This window comes from Scyliorhinus canicula, chromosome 20, assembly GCF_902713615.1.
Source record: "Scyliorhinus canicula chromosome 20, sScyCan1.1, whole genome shotgun sequence".
In the NCBI taxonomy this organism is placed as follows: Eukaryota; Metazoa; Chordata; class Chondrichthyes; order Carcharhiniformes; family Scyliorhinidae; genus Scyliorhinus; species Scyliorhinus canicula.
The window spans coordinates 72,181,495-72,202,478 of record NC_052165.1 but is presented as its reverse complement, the minus strand read 5'-3'; the positions used below and the strand labels follow the sequence as shown (position 1 = coordinate 72,202,478).

Sequence of the window (20,984 nt, the reverse complement as noted above, 5' to 3'; positions counted from 1 at the left end):
TGGTTCATAATAGCCTGACTGGATCCCTTTTGACTAGATTTGTTGCTATCCTAAATGAATAAAAGACTCAAAAACTGTGGCGGGGGGGGGGGGGGGGGGGGGGGGGGATCCAATCAAGGGGTTAAGATACCATCACAAGAAGTAATTTGAATCAACCAACTAGACCCCCAAAAAGCTGGGCCTCTTTCTTGTCCCTAATGCACAACAGCTAGTGAAGGAATCTGGAATCATAAAACAGCATCGCAGTCTTTACAGCTTTTTCTTATTTAGATGATAGACCTCAGGAAATATTACAAACTATTGCATATTGTAAAGCTAAAGTAACTCATCCATTAGCATGAATTATATCAGAATCCTGTAACAATGCTGCTATAGATAACAGTTAAATCGTAAGAAGTTATACTGTGGAAACATATTTCATCGTAATATTTCAGCAGTGTTTGAAATTAAAAACAGGCTATTGTGATGATCCACTGCAGTAATACATTGCGGTCCAACTTAAACATTAATATTTCATGTTTTGAAACAGTCTGGAAAGCATAATGGAACCATTATGGGTTAGAGCAGACGTCTGCTGCGGAGAAAAACGGGTGTAGTAAATGGCAGATAAACCCCACCTGTGACTGTTGTGCTCCACAAGAATTGATCGCACTCTGATGTGAGTTCCACCTTCCCATTCGCTGGTCGGAAAAGAGATGCTTGAACTTGTCATTTGTTGCGGCAGTTCTAAGAGTTTGCTGAAGGAGTTTCCACAAGGATAAGCGGTACTCTGGTGTACAGGAATACACTGTGTTGAAGCCACTACTATGGGCCAGTTGCTTCTCTGAGGCAGTGGGCTGACGCTATATGTGCTGATCCAGAATGTTCACTTAACTGCTCCAGTGGTTCCCTTATTGTTTCCACTGCTCAAAGCATCTCCTTATAATTCCCATTAGACAGGGTGAGCACAGACAATGAAGCATTTGCACAGTCAGCTTTCTCTGAGTAGTTGTCTCCCAACAAGTTGAAGTCAAGCCAAAACATGCCTGACAACATTGGGAGAATTTCAGCAAGGGCTATTATTTTGGTCATCACATTTGCCACTGGTGTTGTTGCCTCCACAGCATCTTACTGCTTTGAATACAATGGCCAGAATTCTCCGGCCGTTGGAATTCTCTGTTCCCGCTGGTAGCAGGTTTCCTGGTGGGGTGGCTTCAATGGGAAATCCCTTTGACAAGTGGCGGGAAGATAGAATCCACTGCCAGTGAAAGGCACGCCACCAAGAAGCATGCGGCTGGGGGAACAGAGAATCCAGCCCAATATTTAATTCATCCCTTGAGTTTTATTGGGAATGAAGCAAAACTCATTCTTTTCTGGGTTTCAGTCAGATACTCCAATAGCTGAGCCCACTCCGTATGAACCAAGAGGCCCATGGTCAGGCCAGCAGTCAAACAGAAACCCTTACGTTGAGAAGTAGATGATACAGAAAGTTAAGGGGCGGGATTCTCCCGTACACGGCGGGGTGGGTGGTCCTGGTGGGACGGAGTGGCGTGAACCACTCCGGCGTCGGGCCGCCCCAAAGGTGCGGAATGCTCCGCACCTTCAGGGGCTAGGCCGGCGCCGGAGTGGTTTGTTCCCCGCCGACCGGCGTGGAAGGCCTTTGGCGCCGCGTCAGCCGGGGCCGATGGGACTCCGCCGGCCGGCGCGGGTCCGCGCATGCACGGGAGAGTCAGTGGCTGCTGATGTCATCCCCGCGCATACGCAGGGGGGGTTCACCTTCACGCCGGCCATCGCGGAGGCTTACATTGCCGGCGTGGAGGAATAGAGTGCCCCCACGGCACAGGCCAATGTGGGGGAAACCCCGGGGCCAGATCACCCCGCGCCCCCCCCGAGGACCCTGGAGCCTGCCCGCGCCGCCGTGTCCTGCCGGTAAGGGACCTACTCCAATTTACGCCGGTGGGACCTGCATAGAACGGGCGTGACTTCGGCCCATCGCGGGCCGGAGAATCGCTGGGGGGGCCACTGCCAGCGGCCGGCACGGCGTGATTCCCACCCCCGCCAATTCTCCGGCGCCGGAGAATTAGGCAGCCGGCGGGGTGGGATTCACGCCGCCGCCCGGCGATTCTCCGATCCTGCAGGGGGTCGGAGTATCCCTCCCCTGGCCTTTGACTTCTGGGAGAAGGTCTTTTCTGCCTGTTGGCTGACCTGTGTGAAACAAGCATCAGGAGTCTCAATCCAATTCCAAGCCTGCAAGGGCTCATAACTCAGAGAATGGCCCTCAATTTCTTAGCCATCCCTCTCAGATCAATGGCTGGTCTAGCAAATGGAAAACAAATGTCACGTTGTTGTGACAGTGGGTGCTGGGCACATTGTTGAGGTAGAGGGATGGGAGATTTCCTCTGCTCGATCAGACTTGGTCATACTTGATGAGATATAAACCTGAAGCGAGTACAGTTCAATTCCCCAGCACTAACCCCTCACTCACATTACTGAGTAAAAATCTTTTTTTTTTAAATGCACAATCTGCATTTAACTTACTGGATACTGCTGGAGCTCTTCAACCATCTCCTACATTTAGAAAGGCAGTGGAACAAACACTGCCAACATGTGGGTTAGCTATGCCGCACAGGATAGGTTGATCGCAAATGATCGAAGCAGAATAAGCAAAGACTATATATGGTTTACTACGCAACTACTTAAATGATACAGAAAATAATAAGTACTCAATCCTTCAGGAATAATAGGAGGGATTCTGTAAAAATGGGGCTATATCCCATTGCCAGCGGAAAAACCGGCGGCAACGACTCCAGCGTCAACGGCCTCCAAAAATGAGCAATCCTCACCTTTCTAGGGGCTAGGTCGCCGGCGGAGTCATCCATGCAGCTCCAGTCAACTCCGAAGGGCCGGCGCGAGTTCGCGCATGCGCGGAACGGCCGGCGTGATCTCGTGCATGCGTGGACCAGTCGGCGTATTTTCGCACATAAGCAGAATGGCCGGCATATTTCCGTGCATGCGCAGGGGTTCCCTTCTCTGCGCCAGCCCCCGGGCAGTATGGCGGAGCCTTACAGGGAGGAAAGAAGGCCCCCTACAGAACCAGCCCGCCCGCAGATCGGTAGGCACCGATCGCGGGCCAGGCCAACATGGGGATGCCACCCCGGGGTCGGATCTCCACCCCCCCCTCTTCCGCCCCTGCACACTTACCTGCCAGGTCCCGCCGTGTGTGAGGTGAGTAATTCACGCCGGTGGGACTGGGCAAAACTTTACGGTCACTCGGCCCATCGGGGCCCGGGAATCGCCCGTCCCCACAAAAAGGGCACCGGAGAATAGGGCAGCCGGCGTCTGGGTGGCGGGGCGGGATTTGAGCCTCCCCCCCCCCCCCCCGGGGATTCTCCGACCCGGCGCAGGGTCGGAGAATCGGCCAATGCATCTGAAATAATTCTTTGGCCTGATAATAACAATCCCATCTGTGTGACTTCCTCATTGCCCCACAAAAGCTCTCTTACTGGCCTCAGAAGGACGAGTGAACCCAGAGCGTGGTTTTGAAGATATCCCTGACACCTTTTGAAGCTCCCCCAGGAGTAAAAGAAATAAGAAAAATGGGCAGCTCCCAAACTGCTTCGTTCAACCCTAAAACAGCAAATATTTTCTGTACAACCTGAGACCATACGTTGTCAGAAGAATGGAGTGAGAGATGGGCCATGGAGAAGGTGATGTCATGACTTTTCAACTAAGTTGAAGAGAGAAACCATTGTTCTGCAGATTGCAAGTTTTTTTTTAAAGTCATCTGGAGGGAGGAATTGTGATGTATGTATGTTCTGCGAGCGATGTGATCTATGTGTCGGATATGAGTATCATCAGGTTAATTTAACCCTGAACAGACCTTCCAACTGTTTGGTTGTGTGTGAATTCATTCCCAGGAGGCAGGTACAGGACTGAACCCTTTGTAATATTGCCAAAGAATTTGTGAGTACACTCAGAGAAATAACTTAAATTTGTTTGACACCTTTTAGGGCACTGCACAGCCAAACAAGTAACAATAATCTTCACTGTCACAAGTGGACGTACGTTAACCCTGCAATTAAGTTACTGTGAAAAGAAAGTGCATCTAACTATAAACTACATCTAGTTTTAGCTTGATAGGGGAGGCAGTAGCATAGTGGTATTGTTGCTAGTCTAGTAATCCAGAGACCCAGGATAATGATCGGGAGACGTGGGTTCAAATCCCACCATGGAATTTAAACTCAATAAAATTTCTGGAATTAAAAAAGTCTAATGGTGACCATGAAACCATTGTCGATTGTCGGATCAACCCATCTGATTCATCCAAGCCCTGTAGGGAAGAAAATCTGCCGTCCTTACCTGGTCTGGCCCACATGTGACTCCAGACCCCAGCAATGTGGGTGACTCTTAACTGCCTCCTCAAGGGTAATTAGGGATCGGCAATAAGTACCTGCGACACCCACATCGCATAAACAAATAAAAGAAAAGTACCAAGGTGTAAAGTCAGAATTATGCACAAAATGCAACCTTTTGTTCATTGATCAATTCTTGACTCTTGCTGACCCTCAGCGATATCATCCAAAATTGCATCAGTTTTCACATGTATACTGACATCACTTACCTCTTTTCACCCCCCTCAACAGCCTCTCTTGCGTCACACCGCTTGCCCGACATTTAATATAAGATCAGCAATGATTTCCTGTTGCCAAATATTGGGAAGATTCAAACCGTTGGGCGGGATGTTCCAGTCCTGCCTGCCCAGAGACTGGGAATTCACACCCAAGGTCCACGGACCTTCAAATGGTCTGTCAAATTTTCCATCCCATCCGCAACTATCCCGGCAGCAGGCAGGACTGGAAATTTACCCCAATATCATTGACGCCAGCCACAAATTTTATTCCCTCTCCACCGTGTCGAACTCTGATAACTGTCTGGAGTCGAGAAAAACGGATTGTAACATGGCATTTTGTTTGACCTCAAGTTGGGTTTCCGGCAGCATATCTCCACCATTATCAAGAATGTTTATTTCCTGGGGCAGCACGGTGGTACAGTGGTTAGCACTGCTGCCTGCTGTGCTGAGGACCCGGGTTCGAATCCCGGCTCTGGGTCACTGTCCGTGTGGAGTTTGCACGTTGTCTGCGTGGGTTTCGCCCCCACAACCCAAAGATGTGCAGGGTAGGTAGATTGGCCACGCTAAATTGCCCCTTAAGTGGAAAAAATAATTGGGTACTCTCAATTTATTTAAAAAAAAGAATGTTTATTTCCACCACTGCAACATCGCTTGACCCCGACTTCCCCCCAGCTCAATTGCTGAAATTTTCATTCAGAACTCTGTTCCCTTTGGATTTGACTATTCCATTGCTCTCCCAGCAAATTGGTAGCATTGTGGTTAGCACAATTGCTTCACAGCTCCAGGGTCCCAGGTTCGATTCCAGGCTTGGGCCACTGTCTGTGCGGAGTCTACACATTCTCCCCGTGTGTGCGTGGATTTCCTCCAGGTGCTCCGGTTTCCTCCCACAGTCCAAAGATGTGCAGGTTAGGAGGATTGGCCATGCTAAATTGCCCGTAGTGTCCAAAATTGCCCTTAGTGTTGGGTGGGGTTACTGAGTTATGGGGATAGGGTGGAGGTGTGGACCTTGGATAGGGTGCTCTTTCCAAGAGCCGGTGCAGACTCGATGGGCCGAATGGCCTCCTTCTGCACTGTAAATCCTATGAGAAATCTCCCATCTGCACCCAACATAAACTTCTGCTCATCTGAACTCTTGCTACTTGTATCAACTCGCTCCAAGTCTCGTCTATCTATCATCCCAGTACTTACAGACCTTCGCTGCCTCCCCATCCAACAACACCTCAATTTTAAAATCCTCATTCTTGTTTTCAAATCCCTCTTGCAACTTCCTCTCTTTCTAGCTTTCTCCAGCCCTCGCAGCCTTTGAGATCAACCCCAATTCTAGCCTTTGCCAGACAACAGATGTGTGAGGTATGTTACAGACATTGGAATAAAAGGGACAGTAGCAACGCGGATACAAAATTGACTGAATAATAGGAAGCAGAGAGTGACGGTTGTAACAATATGTTTATTGTAAGGTATACAAGGGGTTAACAATAGGTTAATAACACTTCTCGCCGCCAGATGGCGATAATGAGCAGTGGTATTAATATCAGGTGACTTCTGGGAGAAGGTTGTAAGCCGTTAGAAAGATCAGGGGCTGGCTTCTCCGCCGTGCCACGCCACATTTCTGTTTCAGACCGCCGGCGGGATGCTCCATTTTGCCAGCAGGTCAGTGGGGTTTCCCATCGTGGGGTGCCCCACACCGTCGGGAAACTCCCAGGCTGCCGGCAAAATGGAGCCAGTGGAGAATCCAACCCCTGGTGTATAGCATAGAGTTCTGTTGTGAGAGATATCGTATTGTTTTATTTACTAATATATACCTTGTTGACAGGTTAGAATCTTTAATTTAGTAGTGTAAAATAAATCAGCTTTGTTCAATAACTCAGCTTGATGTTCTTTGTTAACTCAACATTCGCTGAGCATCCTGATAGACCCAACAGAGAACATCACAATGGTTATTGGATAATTTTTGGACTGGAAGAAAGTTTGTATTGAAACTCTTTATTTTCCTGATATATATTAGTGATAGAAATCTTGTGCACAGGGGACAATTTCAAAGTTTGTGGATGATGCAAAATATGTAAATATTGTATGCTGTGAAGAGGACAGTGTAGAACTTCAAAGGCCATAGATAAGTTGTTGGACTGGGCAGCTAAGTGGCAGATGAAGTTCAATGCGGATAAGTGTGGTGATGCATTTTGGTGGGAAGAACATTGAGAGAAAATGGGCAGGATTTTCTGAGCAACACTGTATTTTTCAGCGGCGGAGGCAGCCTGCGCCAGCGGAACTTTCTGATCCTGCCGCTGTCAATTGGCTTTCCCATTGAATTCACCCCACACCACCGGGAAACCTGCGGCAAGTGTGCTCCATCGGCAGGACCAGAAAATCCCGCTGGTGTAAACAGCCAGAAGGTCTCGTCCATAGCATTTGTGGAGTTATTAATCGGGGCAAAGGATACAAGAACATAGAACATAGAACAGTACAGCACAGAACAGGCCCTTTGGCCCTCGATGTTGTGCCGAGCCATGATCACCCTACTCAAACCCACGTATCCACCCCATACCCGCAACCGAACAACCCCCCCCCTTAACCTTACTTTTTTTATTAGGACACTAAGGGCAATTTAGCATGGCCAATCCACCTAACCCGCACATCTTTGGACTGTGGGAGGAAACCGGAGCACCCGGAGGAAACCCACGCACACAGGGGGAGGACGTGCAGACTCCGCACAGACAGTGACCCAGCCGGGAATTGAACCTGGGACCCTGGAGCTGTGAAGCATTTATGCTAACCACCATGCTACCCTGCTGCCCATGAGCAAGGAAATTATGCTGAACTTATACATGACACCAGTTAGACCTCAGCTGGAATATTGTGTACAGTTCTGGGCGCCACTCAATAGGAAGGATGTGACCCCATTGGAGAGCGTGCAGAAGAGGCTTACAAGAATGAATCCAAGAGTGAAAAACTTTAGTTCTGAGCGTAGATTGGAGAGGTTAGGACTGTACTCCTTGGGGGTATGGGGAAAAGTCATGATGCTCGTTTGGAGAGCCAGTACAGAGACAGTGGGCCACATGCGTGTAACGATTCTGGAATGTACCAGGAGGCCTGTGCAACCCTCTAACCTCTGAGAATCAACACCTTCCTTAATTCAGCTTCCGATTAATTTCACTATCTCCTGATCATGTGCTGTCAAATGTTTCGACGAGGATTGTTGATCATCTGCTCCAATCTCTGTTCTCCTGTTCTGCTGTAATTTGGCCTCTGACGCATATTAACAGTGTCAATTAAGAATATAGGCTGAATTGCAATGTGGTGTGATATTCATTCATTTGGTTTTTTTCAATAACTCACATTTGAAGGGAAACCCACATATATCTCATTCACATTGACACAGTGGTTATTTAACACTGCTGCCTCAGCGCCAGGGACCTGGGTTCAATTCCAGCCTCGGGTCACTGTCTGCGTGCAGTTTTTGCGTACTCCCCTTGTCTGTGTGGGTTTCCTCCGGGGCTCCGGTTTCCTCCGACAGTCCAAAGATGTGCAGGTTAGGTGGATTGCCCATGCTAAATTGCCCTTTAGTGTCCAGGAATGTGCAGGTTAGGTTATGGGTATAAGTAGATGTGGGCATGGGCAGAGTGCTCATTAAAAAGGTTGGTGCAGACTCGATAGGCCGGATGGCCTCCTGCTGCACTGCACAAAAGGCTATTTTGACAAAGTATACTCTATTCATTATACTCAATATTTACACCTTCCAGGTACTGCTGTTCTATGTGTTGCTCTCATTTCCATATCGAAAATGATGACACATACTGTTGCATTGCATTGCCGGTCATTTTCCAGACATGAAACGTCTTGTTGCTCATCTCTGTGGGCCTCATAACCTTGGGTCCGCTGTGGGGTAGTCATCTTCAGCTTTGTTCTTGGTGCCTGAGACTGGCTGTTGTCCAATTCTACCACATCCAGCCTACATTTCAAGAGTACTGCCCATGGGCCTTCATGTATTGTTCCCCGAAACAGGCTTTTGTACTTCTCCGACATTTTTATTATACATTATGCAAAGCATGGCTAGGTGAACAAAATATTTGAGATTTTATCTGAACCAAGTGCCAATTTATTTGTTTGGGAATTATGAAAATAGCAGCAGTAAAGATGTACTGTAGTTTCCTGGTTACATTCTATCCTGCTGACAACTTCATATCGAACAGAAACTTCGGCAGAAATGCTGCATGCACCATTTTAATTTGAGCCTATTAATTTCTACAAGGCACAGAACTTTGTGAAGAAAAGAAACTATAATCCACAGTGGAGGTTAGCACATTAAACACTGAAATGTCAGAAAGGAGGTAGAGAGAAAACACTGAACTGCAGATCACTTTGACTGACTGATGTCAGTTATTGGGAAAATGCTGGAATCTCTTAACAATGCACTTAGAGACTCTGGCTACCAGAATACTGAACATTTTTAGAATGTTTCATGCATTAAATTTAATGGCGTAAACTTTGAAAAAAGTAACTTACCTGGACAATTCGGCGAGGCACTACATTGACAGTGTGGCTGCAGACTCATGACTGGCTTCATGCGATGCTCCATCCCAAGCTCCAAGTGAACATTGACCTCATCCGACCCAGCTTGACCCAAATTGCCTGCAGCCAAAGCCACATGACCTGAAATCCAAGATGTGAAATTTGGCTCAGCCTCGGTCCCAAGGGTGCAGGAGTTGAGGAACTGTACCAATATGGTCAGACAGAGGCAAACTTGAGCTGTAAAAGGGAAATTGTGTTTGACAAACTTTTGAGGATGTAACAAGTTGGCGAGATACAAGTGAACAGGAATAAATTCCAAAAGGCAAACACAAAGGCTCATGGAGTTGAGGGTCATATATGAGAATGTATTGAAAATTGGTTAATGGACAGGATGCAAAAAGTAAAGCTAAATAGGACATTTTCAAGTTGGGAGGCTGTGACTAATGAAGTACTGCAAAGGAAGCTATATCAATGATTCAGACAAAGAGGCCAAGAGTAATGTATTTAGACTTACTGACAGTCCAAAGATATGTAGGAATGTAAGCTGAGGAGGATGCAAAGAAGTCTAGAGAGGTTAAAGTCCTATGAAGCAACAGTGCTAACCACTGTGCTACCGTACCACCCATCTCAGTGATTTCTCCAAGTTGTGTTCAACATGGAGGACGTGATTCATCAGCTGAGGTCGACTGTGCCGCCACCTCTACTGCACCTGTCCTGCCGGTGACACAGAACATACCAGGAATAGTGATAGCGGCATCTGAGACGTTATCTGTAAGGCATGTTTCTGCCAGGCTGTTCTTCGACTAGTCTGTGAGACAGCTCTCCAATTTTAGCACAATTCCCCCAGATGTTAGTAAAGAGGATTTTACAGTGTCGACAGAGAACCAGTTTGCCGCTATCATTTCCAGCTCCTAGGTCGATATCAGGTGGATTTTCCTTTTTATTGACTTTGTCACAGTTTGATACAACTGGGTGGCTTGCTTGACAATTTCAGAGGGTGTTTGAGAGTCAACCACATTTCTATGGATCTGGAGTCACATGTAGCACAGATCAGGTGAGGACAGCAGATTTCCTTCCCTAAAGGACGTTAGTGAACCAGCTGTGCTTTTTTAAATAATAATCTTTATCATTGTCACAAGTAGGCTTACATTAACACTGCAATGAAGTTACTGTGAAAATATCCTACACTGAGGGTATGCTGAGGGAGAATTCAGAATGTCCAATTCATCAAACAACCACGTCTTTCGGGACTTGTGGGAGGAAACCAGAGCTGCCGGAGGAAAAGCCACGCAGACACAGGGAGAACGTGCAGACTCCGCATCGACAGTAACCCAAGCTGGGAATCAAACCTGGGTCCCTGGTGCTGTGAAGCAACAGTGCCAACCACTGTGCTACCGTGCCACCCATACCACACTCAACAATGGTTTTACGGTCATCATTAGACTTTTAATTCCAGGTATTTATTGGATTCAAATTCCACCATCTGCCAAGGTGGGATTCCAACCCGGGTCCCCAGAGTATTGCCCTGTGTGTCTGGACCACCAGTCTGGGTGGATTAGATTAAATCATCTTTCTTGTTGTGTGGGGGGGGGGGGGGGGGGGGGTTTGGTAAGGGCTGGGGAAGCTGACCTCCTCCCCTCTAATTTTCCTAAATACATTGACCCAATCTGAGGTAGAGCACAAGAGCCAGATATTTTCCAGCACTTTTGTTCATGCGACTGTACTTACTATAAGAACTTTTGGGCTCAGTGTGAACCACAGCAAGTACCATAGCCATGCCTGGTGCTGTCCTAGAATGAGTGGGCACGCGTGCCCTTTCCAACAAGAGTCACTGTTTAGCCATCAGCAGCTAAACTTGTGGGTGGTATGGTAGCACTGTGGTTAGCACAGCACCAGGGTTCCAGGTTTGACTCCCAGCTTGGGTCACTGTCTGTGCGGAGTCTGCACGTACTCCCTGTGTCTGTGTGGGTCTCTACCAGGTGCTCCGGTTTGCTCCCACAAGTCCCGAAAGACGTGCTGTTAGGTAAATTGGACATTCTGAATTCTCCCTCCGTGTACCCGAACAGGCGCCGGAATGTGGCAACTAGGGGCTTTTCACAGTAACTTCATTGCAGTGTTAATGTAAGCCTACTGTGACACTAAAGATTATTATTTAAAAAAAAAAAATTTTTTTTTAATTTAGATTACCCAATTATTTTTTCCAATTAAGGGGCAATTTAGCGTGGCCAATCCACCTACTCTGCACATTTTTGGGTTGTGGGGGCGAAACCCACGCAGACACGGGGAGAACGTGCAAACTCCACACGGACAGTGATCCAGAGCCGGGATCGAACCTGGGACCTCAGCGCCGTGAGGCGGTTGTGCTAACCACTAGGCCACCGTGCTGCCCCACTAAAGATTATTATTATTGTTTGCTGGTAATTCTGCCTGACTTTACTCTTTCCTTAAACTGGGACACTGAAGTGGGTTCCAAAATCCCCACTACACCTATCCTTCTCCTCGTCCTCGATCATTTGGAGCACCCTTACCCTCTTCCCCACTGGCAGACTGAACAACCAATCACTCCTTGTTGCTTAATGCTTGAATTTGCTGAACCAATATAGAAGTTGCTTTAAACACTGGTTTCTCTCTTTGTAGATCAGGTACCGAAGGGACATTGACACCGAGGCTGCCGCACAGCGAGTGAGGACAATTGGAACTAACACGACAGCGAGAATCCGAGATCTAAAACCCCACACACGCTATATTGTGGAAGTCAGGGCCTACAACAAGGCAGGACCTGGCCCTCCCAGTAAACAAGTTGGAATCACTACAAGGAAAGCACGTATGTATCACTTCAGTGGTATGACATTTTAGAATCGTTTGCAATGAAGATGTGGCTGTCAATTGTTCGACCGGGTTCGATTCCAACTTTGAGTAACTGTCTGTGTGGAGTTTGCATGTTCTTCCCATGTCTGTATGGGTTCCTCTGGGTACTCCAGTTTTCTCCCACAACCCAAAGATGTGCAGGTTAGGTGTATTGGCCACACTAAATTGCCCCTTAGTGTTCAAATGTTAGGTGGAAGCTATGGGGATAGGGTGGGGTTGTGGGCCCAGGTGGAGTGCTCTTTCAGAGTTGGTGTGGAACAATGGACTGAATGGCCTCCTTCCGCACTAAGGATTCTATGATTCTACAATTTCTCTGTTCAACCAGCACTAACCCTTATTGGCTGGGTGCACCAGCAGGGGGCCCATATCCTCAGGATGCTCTCCCCTCATGACGATAAGGTTGTGCAACAGACAGCTACAAATGTTTACATCCGCTCTACCATGTACTGCAAAGCTCCTCGTGAGATGCCCAGACAGTCGATGCATTGTTTCAGCAAGTCAGTGGTCAGTTCTGGGCAGGGCAGCACGGTAGCACAAGTGGATAGCATTGTGGGTTCACAGCGCCAGGGTCCCAGGTTCGATTCCCCGCTGGGTCACTGTTTGTTCAGAGTCTGCACGTTCTCCCCGTCTCTGCCTGGGTTTCCTCAGGGCGCTCCGGTTTCCTCCCACGGTCCAAAGACGTGCAGGTTACGTGGATTGGCCATGATAAATTGCCCTTAGTGACCAAAAAAGTTAGGAGGTGTTATTGGGATACGGGGATATAGTGGAAGTTAGGGCTTAAGTGGGTCGGTGCAGACTCGATGGGCCGAATGGCCCCTTCTGCACTGTATGTTCTATGTTCTACCACATTCTGTGTGACTTTCATTCTATGAATACTGTGCATGTGTGTCGGCTGCAGACTGGAGTCATCAGCAATGTCTTCAAGCTGTATAGTCCTTGTCTCCCACTCGTCCCCTTTAGTTTAGCATTGTGGCAGTTGGAGTGGGTTGCCACAGAGCAGAGAATCTATAATTGCTGCCAGGATACCAGACATTTACCTCTGGTCCCACACCAGCTGGGCTTTGAGGCTACTGGAGGGCAGAGGTGGCCTTTAACAGCCGCAAAGTGGTATGTACAGCCAGTGGAATCCAATGCACAGTGAGACCCATCTTCACAAAGCTGCAAATCCACTTTCTCCACTAATCCCTACCAAGACAGAATGAAATAAAATTAGCTCACTTTGAATACGAAACTTAAGTTCTCCTTAAGCAACAGCGAAGTTGCAAAATCTTCAGTTCAAACCCCAAAAGAGTGAGACACATAAAGATTCATTACCATAGTCACTTTCTAGCAATGCCTGCCTTGGCCTGGTTAAAGTTACATTTGTGTCTGCAAAGAGGGGCTGTTTTTATGGATGGCACCTTTACTGAAGTATAGACAGCTCTCACATTGTCTATCGCTGGGGTTTAGGTGGCCGAATTGCTCCCCCAAAACTCTGGAGGGATATAGCCTTCCTTTGAGAGTTCCTCTTCTTTTCCTTCTCCTCTCTCTTCCAGCAGCTTGCCCTTCTCCGTGGGGCCTCTGCTCATTCGTCCAGTCCTTCTATATTCAAAGAGGAAGGCCATACCGGGGAGCCACAGATTGATACAGAAGCTAGAAAGCTCACTGAAAACTACCAGCAAATCCCATAACCAATCCCATAGAATTTTGACAACTTGAAATAACGACAGAAAACACTAAACTGGAAGAAATGTAGTAATAACCAGTAAAAGCCAGCCAGCAACAAACCTAATGATTCCTTAAATAGTGTCAGTGGAGGATCCTTCCTGGTGCTGAATGTGTGTACAACTAGGTGAGGTTTAGAGAGGGTGTTTGCTGGAGTACTGAGCTCTGAAGTGGCACCACTGGCATTAATCAGTATTGGCCACAAAATAACACCATGATCTGCTTGCTCAGCATAAATTTTTAAAATTAATTCATGGCATGTGGTCTTCACTGGCTAGGCCAGCATTTATTGCCCTTCCCTAATTGCCCCTTGACCAGGTGGTGGTGAGGTGCCTTCTTGAACCGGTGCAATCCTTGAGGTGCTGGTACACCCACTGTGCTGTCAGGAAGGGAGTTCCAGGATTTTGCCCCGGTGACAGTGAAGGAACGCTGATATGTTTCCAAGGCAGGATGGTGAGTGGTTCAGAGGAGAACCTCCTCATTGTAGTGTTCCCAGGCTTCTGCTTACCTTATCTACCAGTCAATGTTCATTGTACGTACATTAGTGCCTGCACCAAAATGACATCTGGTGTGATTTACCTCTGAAGAGCATGGACATGCCACTACAGACACCAGTTTGGAGTATTAAGGGCTATTGTGCCCAAATAATGGGCAATAATGAGTCTAATTTTTCACCTGCACTCATGGCGCATGAGTTTTCTGCCACTTTGTTGCATTAGAATAAACTTTAAGTTGATGTTTGTTAGACAGTCTGAAAATTCCCATATCTTCCCATTGCTGTTTTAAAACTGAGCAGGTCTGCTGACACCCCAATTGAAAAGTTTAGTTGAAGCTCTCTCAGGAAAATCGTGTCCACCCAAGGGCGTTGTTTTTCCTCTTCCGGTGTCACTTGTCAATTATCCATCGCTGATCTGAACTGTATTGAATTATTTTCCAGCTCCCAGCATGTCACCGAAAATAACCGACACCTCCATGATCGGGACCTACTTCAGGATTTCCTGGGAATCGGTCAAGCCATTGGACAATGAGTCAAATGTCGAAGGCTACAAGGTATGTTGCAAATCGAGTAAACTTGTGAAAAGTGAGCCAAACTGTGGTGACTCCCATTTTCCATGTTTCAATGTTGTCCCCCCATCACGGTTATATGCTGGAATTCCCATGGGACAGTCTTGAAGGAGGGATCCCTCGCTGGACTGCTTATTGTTATCGGTCTCCTTACATCAGCTTTGCAGTCGAAAAGAAAGATCCCAAGCCATGTCCATCGTTGGTATAATACTTACTTCCATTCCCATGCCACAGCTATTGCTGTACCATGCATGAGACAACAGGATCTGGAGATCCACAAGCACCATGTGTTTGACTCTTAAATGCCCTCTGAAATAGCCAAGTAAGCCAGTCAATTGACAGGCAGTTAGCAATGGGCAATAAATGCTGGTCCAGCCAGCGATGCCCTCATCCCATTCATTATTTTTTTTTTAATGTTATTGTCCTCTCGCCCCTTTCTTTTGTGGGTAACAGTGAAGGCTATTTTTTGCACAGAAGAGCACAAAAGGAACTGGGAAAACTGCTGGAATTCATCACTGCTGATTTGCCAAGATACAACACCGACTGTTAAAGCAATCACTGCCCTGAACTATGCACTCCCTTGCATCGTTATTCCCACATTTCTCCTCTTCCCCCTCTTCACAAGGTATTTCCTGCTGCTAGGGCGAGCTATCATTTGGCCTGTGAGATCTCTCTGAAGATGGCTCTAATTGGAAGCGTAGGCTCACTGAATTGACCCTTAAGATGAGTGATGTGACAGCTTATGAATGCATACAAGAATAAAATAACATTTTGTTCAAATAACTGTGAGGTTCGACACGTCTTTTTATTCTGCAACTATTTCTAAAATGTGACAAAGTCATATCTCCCCTATTAGCAAATATTACAGAGGGCTAAAGTTAAGTTTCAGAAATGTGAGAGTTTCTTGCCTCAATCAAATTGAATGATTAATAGTTTTACTTTTAAATTGTTATTCAGGTGATGCCACAAAGTAACTGAGTATCAGTCAGATAGTTATGAAATGTCTGGGGATTTATTAAATATCTATGGATTACTGAGAGGAAATGAAGTCATGTTTTTCATCTATATAACAATTCCATATTCTGCTGAACACTGCCCGGCTCAACTGGAGAGTTTGTTTTCTCATACTCGCCAGGGCATTTCTGTACTTTACAATGGCTTCTGAGCTGCTTTTCATCTAACTCAACGTCCTTGATTTAACTCTACCCATCTCTCTGAATATCTTGCAGTGTTCCACAGAAAACACTCTGTTATCTGTGTTGAGTTACACGCTCCCAGAAGGGGTATAGGTGGGGGTCATTCAAATGGACCTCAATGTCCCTGAGGTAGGCAAGAGAGAATGCCGGTCAGGGGTTCTTGCTCCCAAACACTTGCTAAGATCCTTTTGGAGGAAATGCCAGCATGAGGCCCTCACACTGTCAAATGGACTGCCAACATGTAATGGCCAAGCTTGCACGTGAAGAATGGCCAATTTGAGAAGAAACTGGAAGGCTACCAGGGCCCATGAAACAATGGTCCCTTCAAGGCTTTTCAGAAACGTGTGCTCTTGACTCTCAAAAAGACATTACAAAAGAATCTTTTGATTGAGACCGTTGGCTGAAGAAACATCTTCAGCCTTGTGCTGGCTATGCAGTTTTTCGCAACCACTGGGTGACGGCCTTCGACACTGACTCCAGCCAAATCGACAGAGTCCCTGCTGCCCCAACCCCAAGCTGGGTTCAATTCCGACCTTGTCTATGTGGAGTTTGCACATTCTCCCCATGTCTGCATGGGTTTCCTCTGGGTTCTCTGGATTCCTCCCACAGTTGAAAGACGTGCAGGTTAGGTGGATTGGCCATGCACAAATTACCCCTTGGTGTCCAGAGATGTCGAGGTTAGGTTACGGGGATGGGAAAGGGGAAGTGGGCCTGGGTAGAGTGCTCTTTCGGAGGGTTGGTGCAGACCTAAAGGGCCGAATGGCTTCTTTCTGCACTGCAGGAATTCTATTATTCGTCTTACATGAGCCCCCAACCTTGGTGAAATGGGTGGGTGCAGTCACTGAGTGTTGGTAACTAACCCAAAATACTTTGATGAAGCCCAATCATGAAAATTGCTCAGGCCTCTCGTTCCAGGCTAGCAATGGACATTATGATGGGCCCACCTGCTCTGTGCCTTAAACAGACTTCAGCAGAAAATGATTGTGTGAACTCCACTTCCAATCAGTGCTGTATAGAATAACAACTTGTGCGGTATTTAATGTTGGAAGATATCAAAAGATGTTTTACAGTTGTGTTACAAAGAACTGACACTGAGCCACATAAGGCCATATTAGGGTAGATGACAAAAGCTTGGCAAAGAGGGAGGTTTTAAGAATCATGTTGAAGTGGGAAAGGGGGGTAAGAGAGGTTTGGGGAGTGAGTTCCAGAGCTTTGGGCAGAGGCAGCTAAAGGCACAGCCACCAATGGTGGAATGATTAAAACCAGAGATGCTCAAGAGGCTGGAATTCGATGATCTAATGAGATACTTTGGAAGCTCCTGTATCTGGAGATGATCACAGAGACAGGGGAGAGGGCGAGGCCATTAAACAATTAGAAAGCAATGATAAGAATTTTAAAATCGAGGCACTGCTTAATCAGCTAATGTATGTCAACGAGCACTGGGGTGGTAGGTGAACAGTAATTGGTACAAGTTAGGAAAGGGGCAGCAGAGGTTTAGATGGATTGGGTTTACAGAGGAGAGAATGTGGGCGACCAGTCAGGGGTGCCTTTGAGTAGTCAAGTCTAGAGGTAGTAAATCCACAGATAGGAGTTTCAGCAGCAAATGAGCTGAGACAAGGGTAAAGTTTAAACATTGTGGAGATGGAAGTAGGCTGTGCTGGTGATGACATGGAAATGTAGTTGGAGGCTCATCTCAGGGTCACATATTACTCCAAGGTCGCTCACCACCTGATTGAGTCTCAGACATTTGCAGTAGATCAGCATGGGAGCAGTAACTAGGGAATGGAGTTTGTTGACGGGCCCAAGGACAAGGCTTCCCTGTATTTACTTGGAGGAAATTTTTTCTCATCAAGTACAGGATGTCAGTCGGATAAGCAGCCTGACAATTTGCAACGGTGGAGGGGTTAACAGAAGTGCTGGTGAGATAGAGCTGGGTACGGTCATGCATATCACATGTTGACGTTTTTGAGGCAGCATGAAAGATACGAAGGGGCCAATGATAGCTCCTTGGGGAAATGCCAGAGGTAATAGTAAAAGAGCTGGAAGAGAAGCTATTGCAAGCGATTCTCTGGCGATATGAATGGAACCCAGCAAGTTCAGCTGGAAAACCGTGGTGAGGAATGGTATGGTCAAAGGCAGCAGACAGATTGAGAACATAGAATCCCCCAGTGCAGAAGGAGGCTATTCAACCCATCGAGACTGCACTGATTCTCTGAAAAAGCATCTACATAGGCCCACTTCGGCCCTCGAAGCCTGTGCCGACCATGTTGCGTGTCTAACCTAAGCCTTTTACATTTCTGGAGCCTGTATCCATCTATTCCCATCCTATTTATGTATTTGTCAAAACACCCCTTAAAGGTCACTATTGTTCCTGCTTTCACCACCTCCTCCGGCAATGAGTTCCAAGCACCCAGTATCTTCTGTGTAAAAAATATTTCCCTCGCACATCTCTAAACTTTGTCCTCACACTTTACCTTAAATCTATGTCCCCTCGTAATTGACTCTTCCAGCCCAGGAAAAAAAGCTGCTGACTATCCACTATCGTGCCCCTCATAATTTTGTAGACTTCTATCAAGTCGCCACTCAACCTCCGTCATTCCAGTGGGAACAAACCAAGTTTATCCAACCTCTCCTCATAGCCAATGCCCTTTAAACAGGCAACATCCTGGCAAAACTCTTCTGTACTCTCTTCAAAGCCTCCACATCCTTATGGTAGTGCGGTGATCAGAATTGAACAATATATTCCAAATGTGGCCCAACTAAGATTCTATGCAGTAACAATGAAATACACAAGAACCTCATGCACATCACAGGACGGAAGGGCACACGTGATAGGGAAGAGGGGCTCAAGAAGACAAGGTTGCAGCTGAATAAAAAGATCCAAGTTAGGATAAGAATATTGGCAGATTCCTTGCTCAAAATAGTTTTTAAAGCAAGTTGATTTTCAGTTAAAAAAACTAATAATTTCACAAAACCCCAGGTAGCAGAGTCGGGCCCAAAATGCAGGATTCAATTACGGGTTGAAAATGAAGTCAGTGCTTTTGAGGGAGAAAGAATTGTGTTATGGGAAGGAATGTCTGTAGCACTACAGACCAAATGTAGGGAGGTAAAGTGGAGACTGCAGAGAGGGAAAGCTCTGTACCATCTGCTTTGTCACGGCATGGGCAGCACGGTAGCTGGGCAGCACGGTAGCACAAGTGGATAGCACTGTGGCTTCACAGCGCCAGGGTCACAGGTTCGATTCCCTGCTGGGTCACTGTCTGTGAGGAGTCTGAACGTTCTCCCCGTGTCTGTGTGGGTTTCCTCCGGGTGCTCCGGTTTCCTCCCACAGTCCAAAGACGTGCAGGTTAGGTGGATTAGCCATTCTAAATTGCCTTTAGTGTCCAAAACAGTTAGGAGGGGTTATTGAGTTATGGGGATAGGGTGGAAGTGAGGGCTTAAGATTGGTCGAATGGTCTCCTTCTACACTGTATGTTCTGTGTCACGTTGGAGTCCATTTCTTCATGCTCCATCAATGACCCGGAGTCTGCCTGCCAGGTCGGCCAATGCACCCAACTCTCAGCGCACATGCCCATTTAGTGCCCTCCTTTATGCTGGACAATTGACATCCTCATCTAAGTCCTCTACAGCAAGACATCTGCCTCTGGTGAGCTGGGAAATGGACCACTGGCATGGCTGCAGCTGAATCTCGCTCTTGTGCTGATCACAACTCTCTAGTAGGCTCCTAGGTAAGAGCAGTGCCCGGGCCTAAGCTGTAAGGGAACACAGGAACATAGAAGGAGGCAGGAACACAGAAGGAGAAGGTTGATATAAGGGTGTGTGTGTGTGTGTGTGGGGGGGGGGAGAGAGAGAGAGAGAGAGAGAGAGAGAGAGCAGGCAGTCCATGGTCACACCATCATAGCTAGCTCATCATGCCAGATAGCAGGATATGGGTGAGCTGGAAATTGAGAAGAGGCAGATTTAGAAACATACCATCATCGTCAATGTTCGATTGTAAGGTGCTGGTCCCAACACAGCCCATCCCATGACACAGAGATCCACCTCCCCTGTGGGGCTCAGGAATCCTTTTCCCCTTAGCAGCTCTGCTGCGCTCCCTTCTGCTGTGCAGACATAGGACAGAATGTAACTGGTTGCATGGTACTGTATTCAGGTGATATGCCTGCCTTTGCTGAATAGCTGAAGATACCAGTGCAACCCAGCAACCGGAGGCAATGGTTTCTCCTGCTCCTGCACAGTCATCTCCAGAGCTCCCAAGTATCCATCTTTGACCAGAACCCATCTGTAAACCCTCGTGGTCAGTAATACCATCTTAAAGTGGATGAGCAGAGCTGCACATGGATGTTCTAGAATAGTGTCACACCCATCAGTTATACAACATCCTTACGGTTGGTAACACAACCAATTCCTCCTTATTTTTAAAAAAAATTAGAATACCCAATTCTTTTTTTTTCCAATTGTGGCAGTTTAGCATGGCCAGTCCGTCTATCGTGCACATCTTTTTGGGTTGTAGGGTGAGACCGACGCAGACATGGGGAGAATGTGCACGGTAGCATTGTGGGCAGCACGGTAGCATTGTGGATAGCTCAATCGCTTCACAGCTCCAGGGTCCCAGGTTCGATTCCGGCTTGGGTCACTGTCTGTGCGGAGTCTGCACGTCCTCCCCGTGTGCGCGTGGGTTTCCTCCGGGTGCTCCGGTTTCCTCCCACAGCCCAAAGATGTGCAGGTTAGGTGGATTGGCCATGATAAATTGCCCTTAGTGTCCAAAATTGCCCTTGGCGTGGGTGGCGCTACTGGGTTACGGGGATAGGGTGGAGGTGTTAACCTTGGGTGGGGTGCTCCTTCCAGGAGCCTGTGCAGACTCGATGGGCCGAATGGCCTCCTGCACTGTAAATTCTATGTATGTAAAACTCCACAGTGACCCAGAGGCGGGATCGAGTCCTCAGCGCCATGAGGCAGCAATGCTAACCACTGCGCCGGGTGTTTCTCGGCGATGTGCCGTTCGCTGGCAAAGGGATTCTCTATTCCCACCGCCA

At 47.3% G+C, this 20,984-nt stretch overlaps 1 protein-coding gene across 12 annotated transcripts in view; it reads left to right on the top strand.

Moving 5' to 3' along the window:
• Positions 1 to 20,984, top strand: part of cntn1b (contactin 1b) — a 903,199-nt gene that overhangs the window by 813,435 nt on the left and 68,780 nt on the right. For all 12 annotated transcript variants that reach the window (XM_038780269.1, XM_038780265.1, XM_038780278.1 and 9 more), the window contains 2 exons: positions 11,756 to 11,942; positions 14,628 to 14,740. In XM_038780269.1, coding sequence (XP_038636197.1) covers positions 11,756 to 11,942; positions 14,628 to 14,740 — 300 coding nt within the window. The remainder of the gene's footprint in view (positions 1 to 11,755; positions 11,943 to 14,627; positions 14,741 to 20,984) is intronic.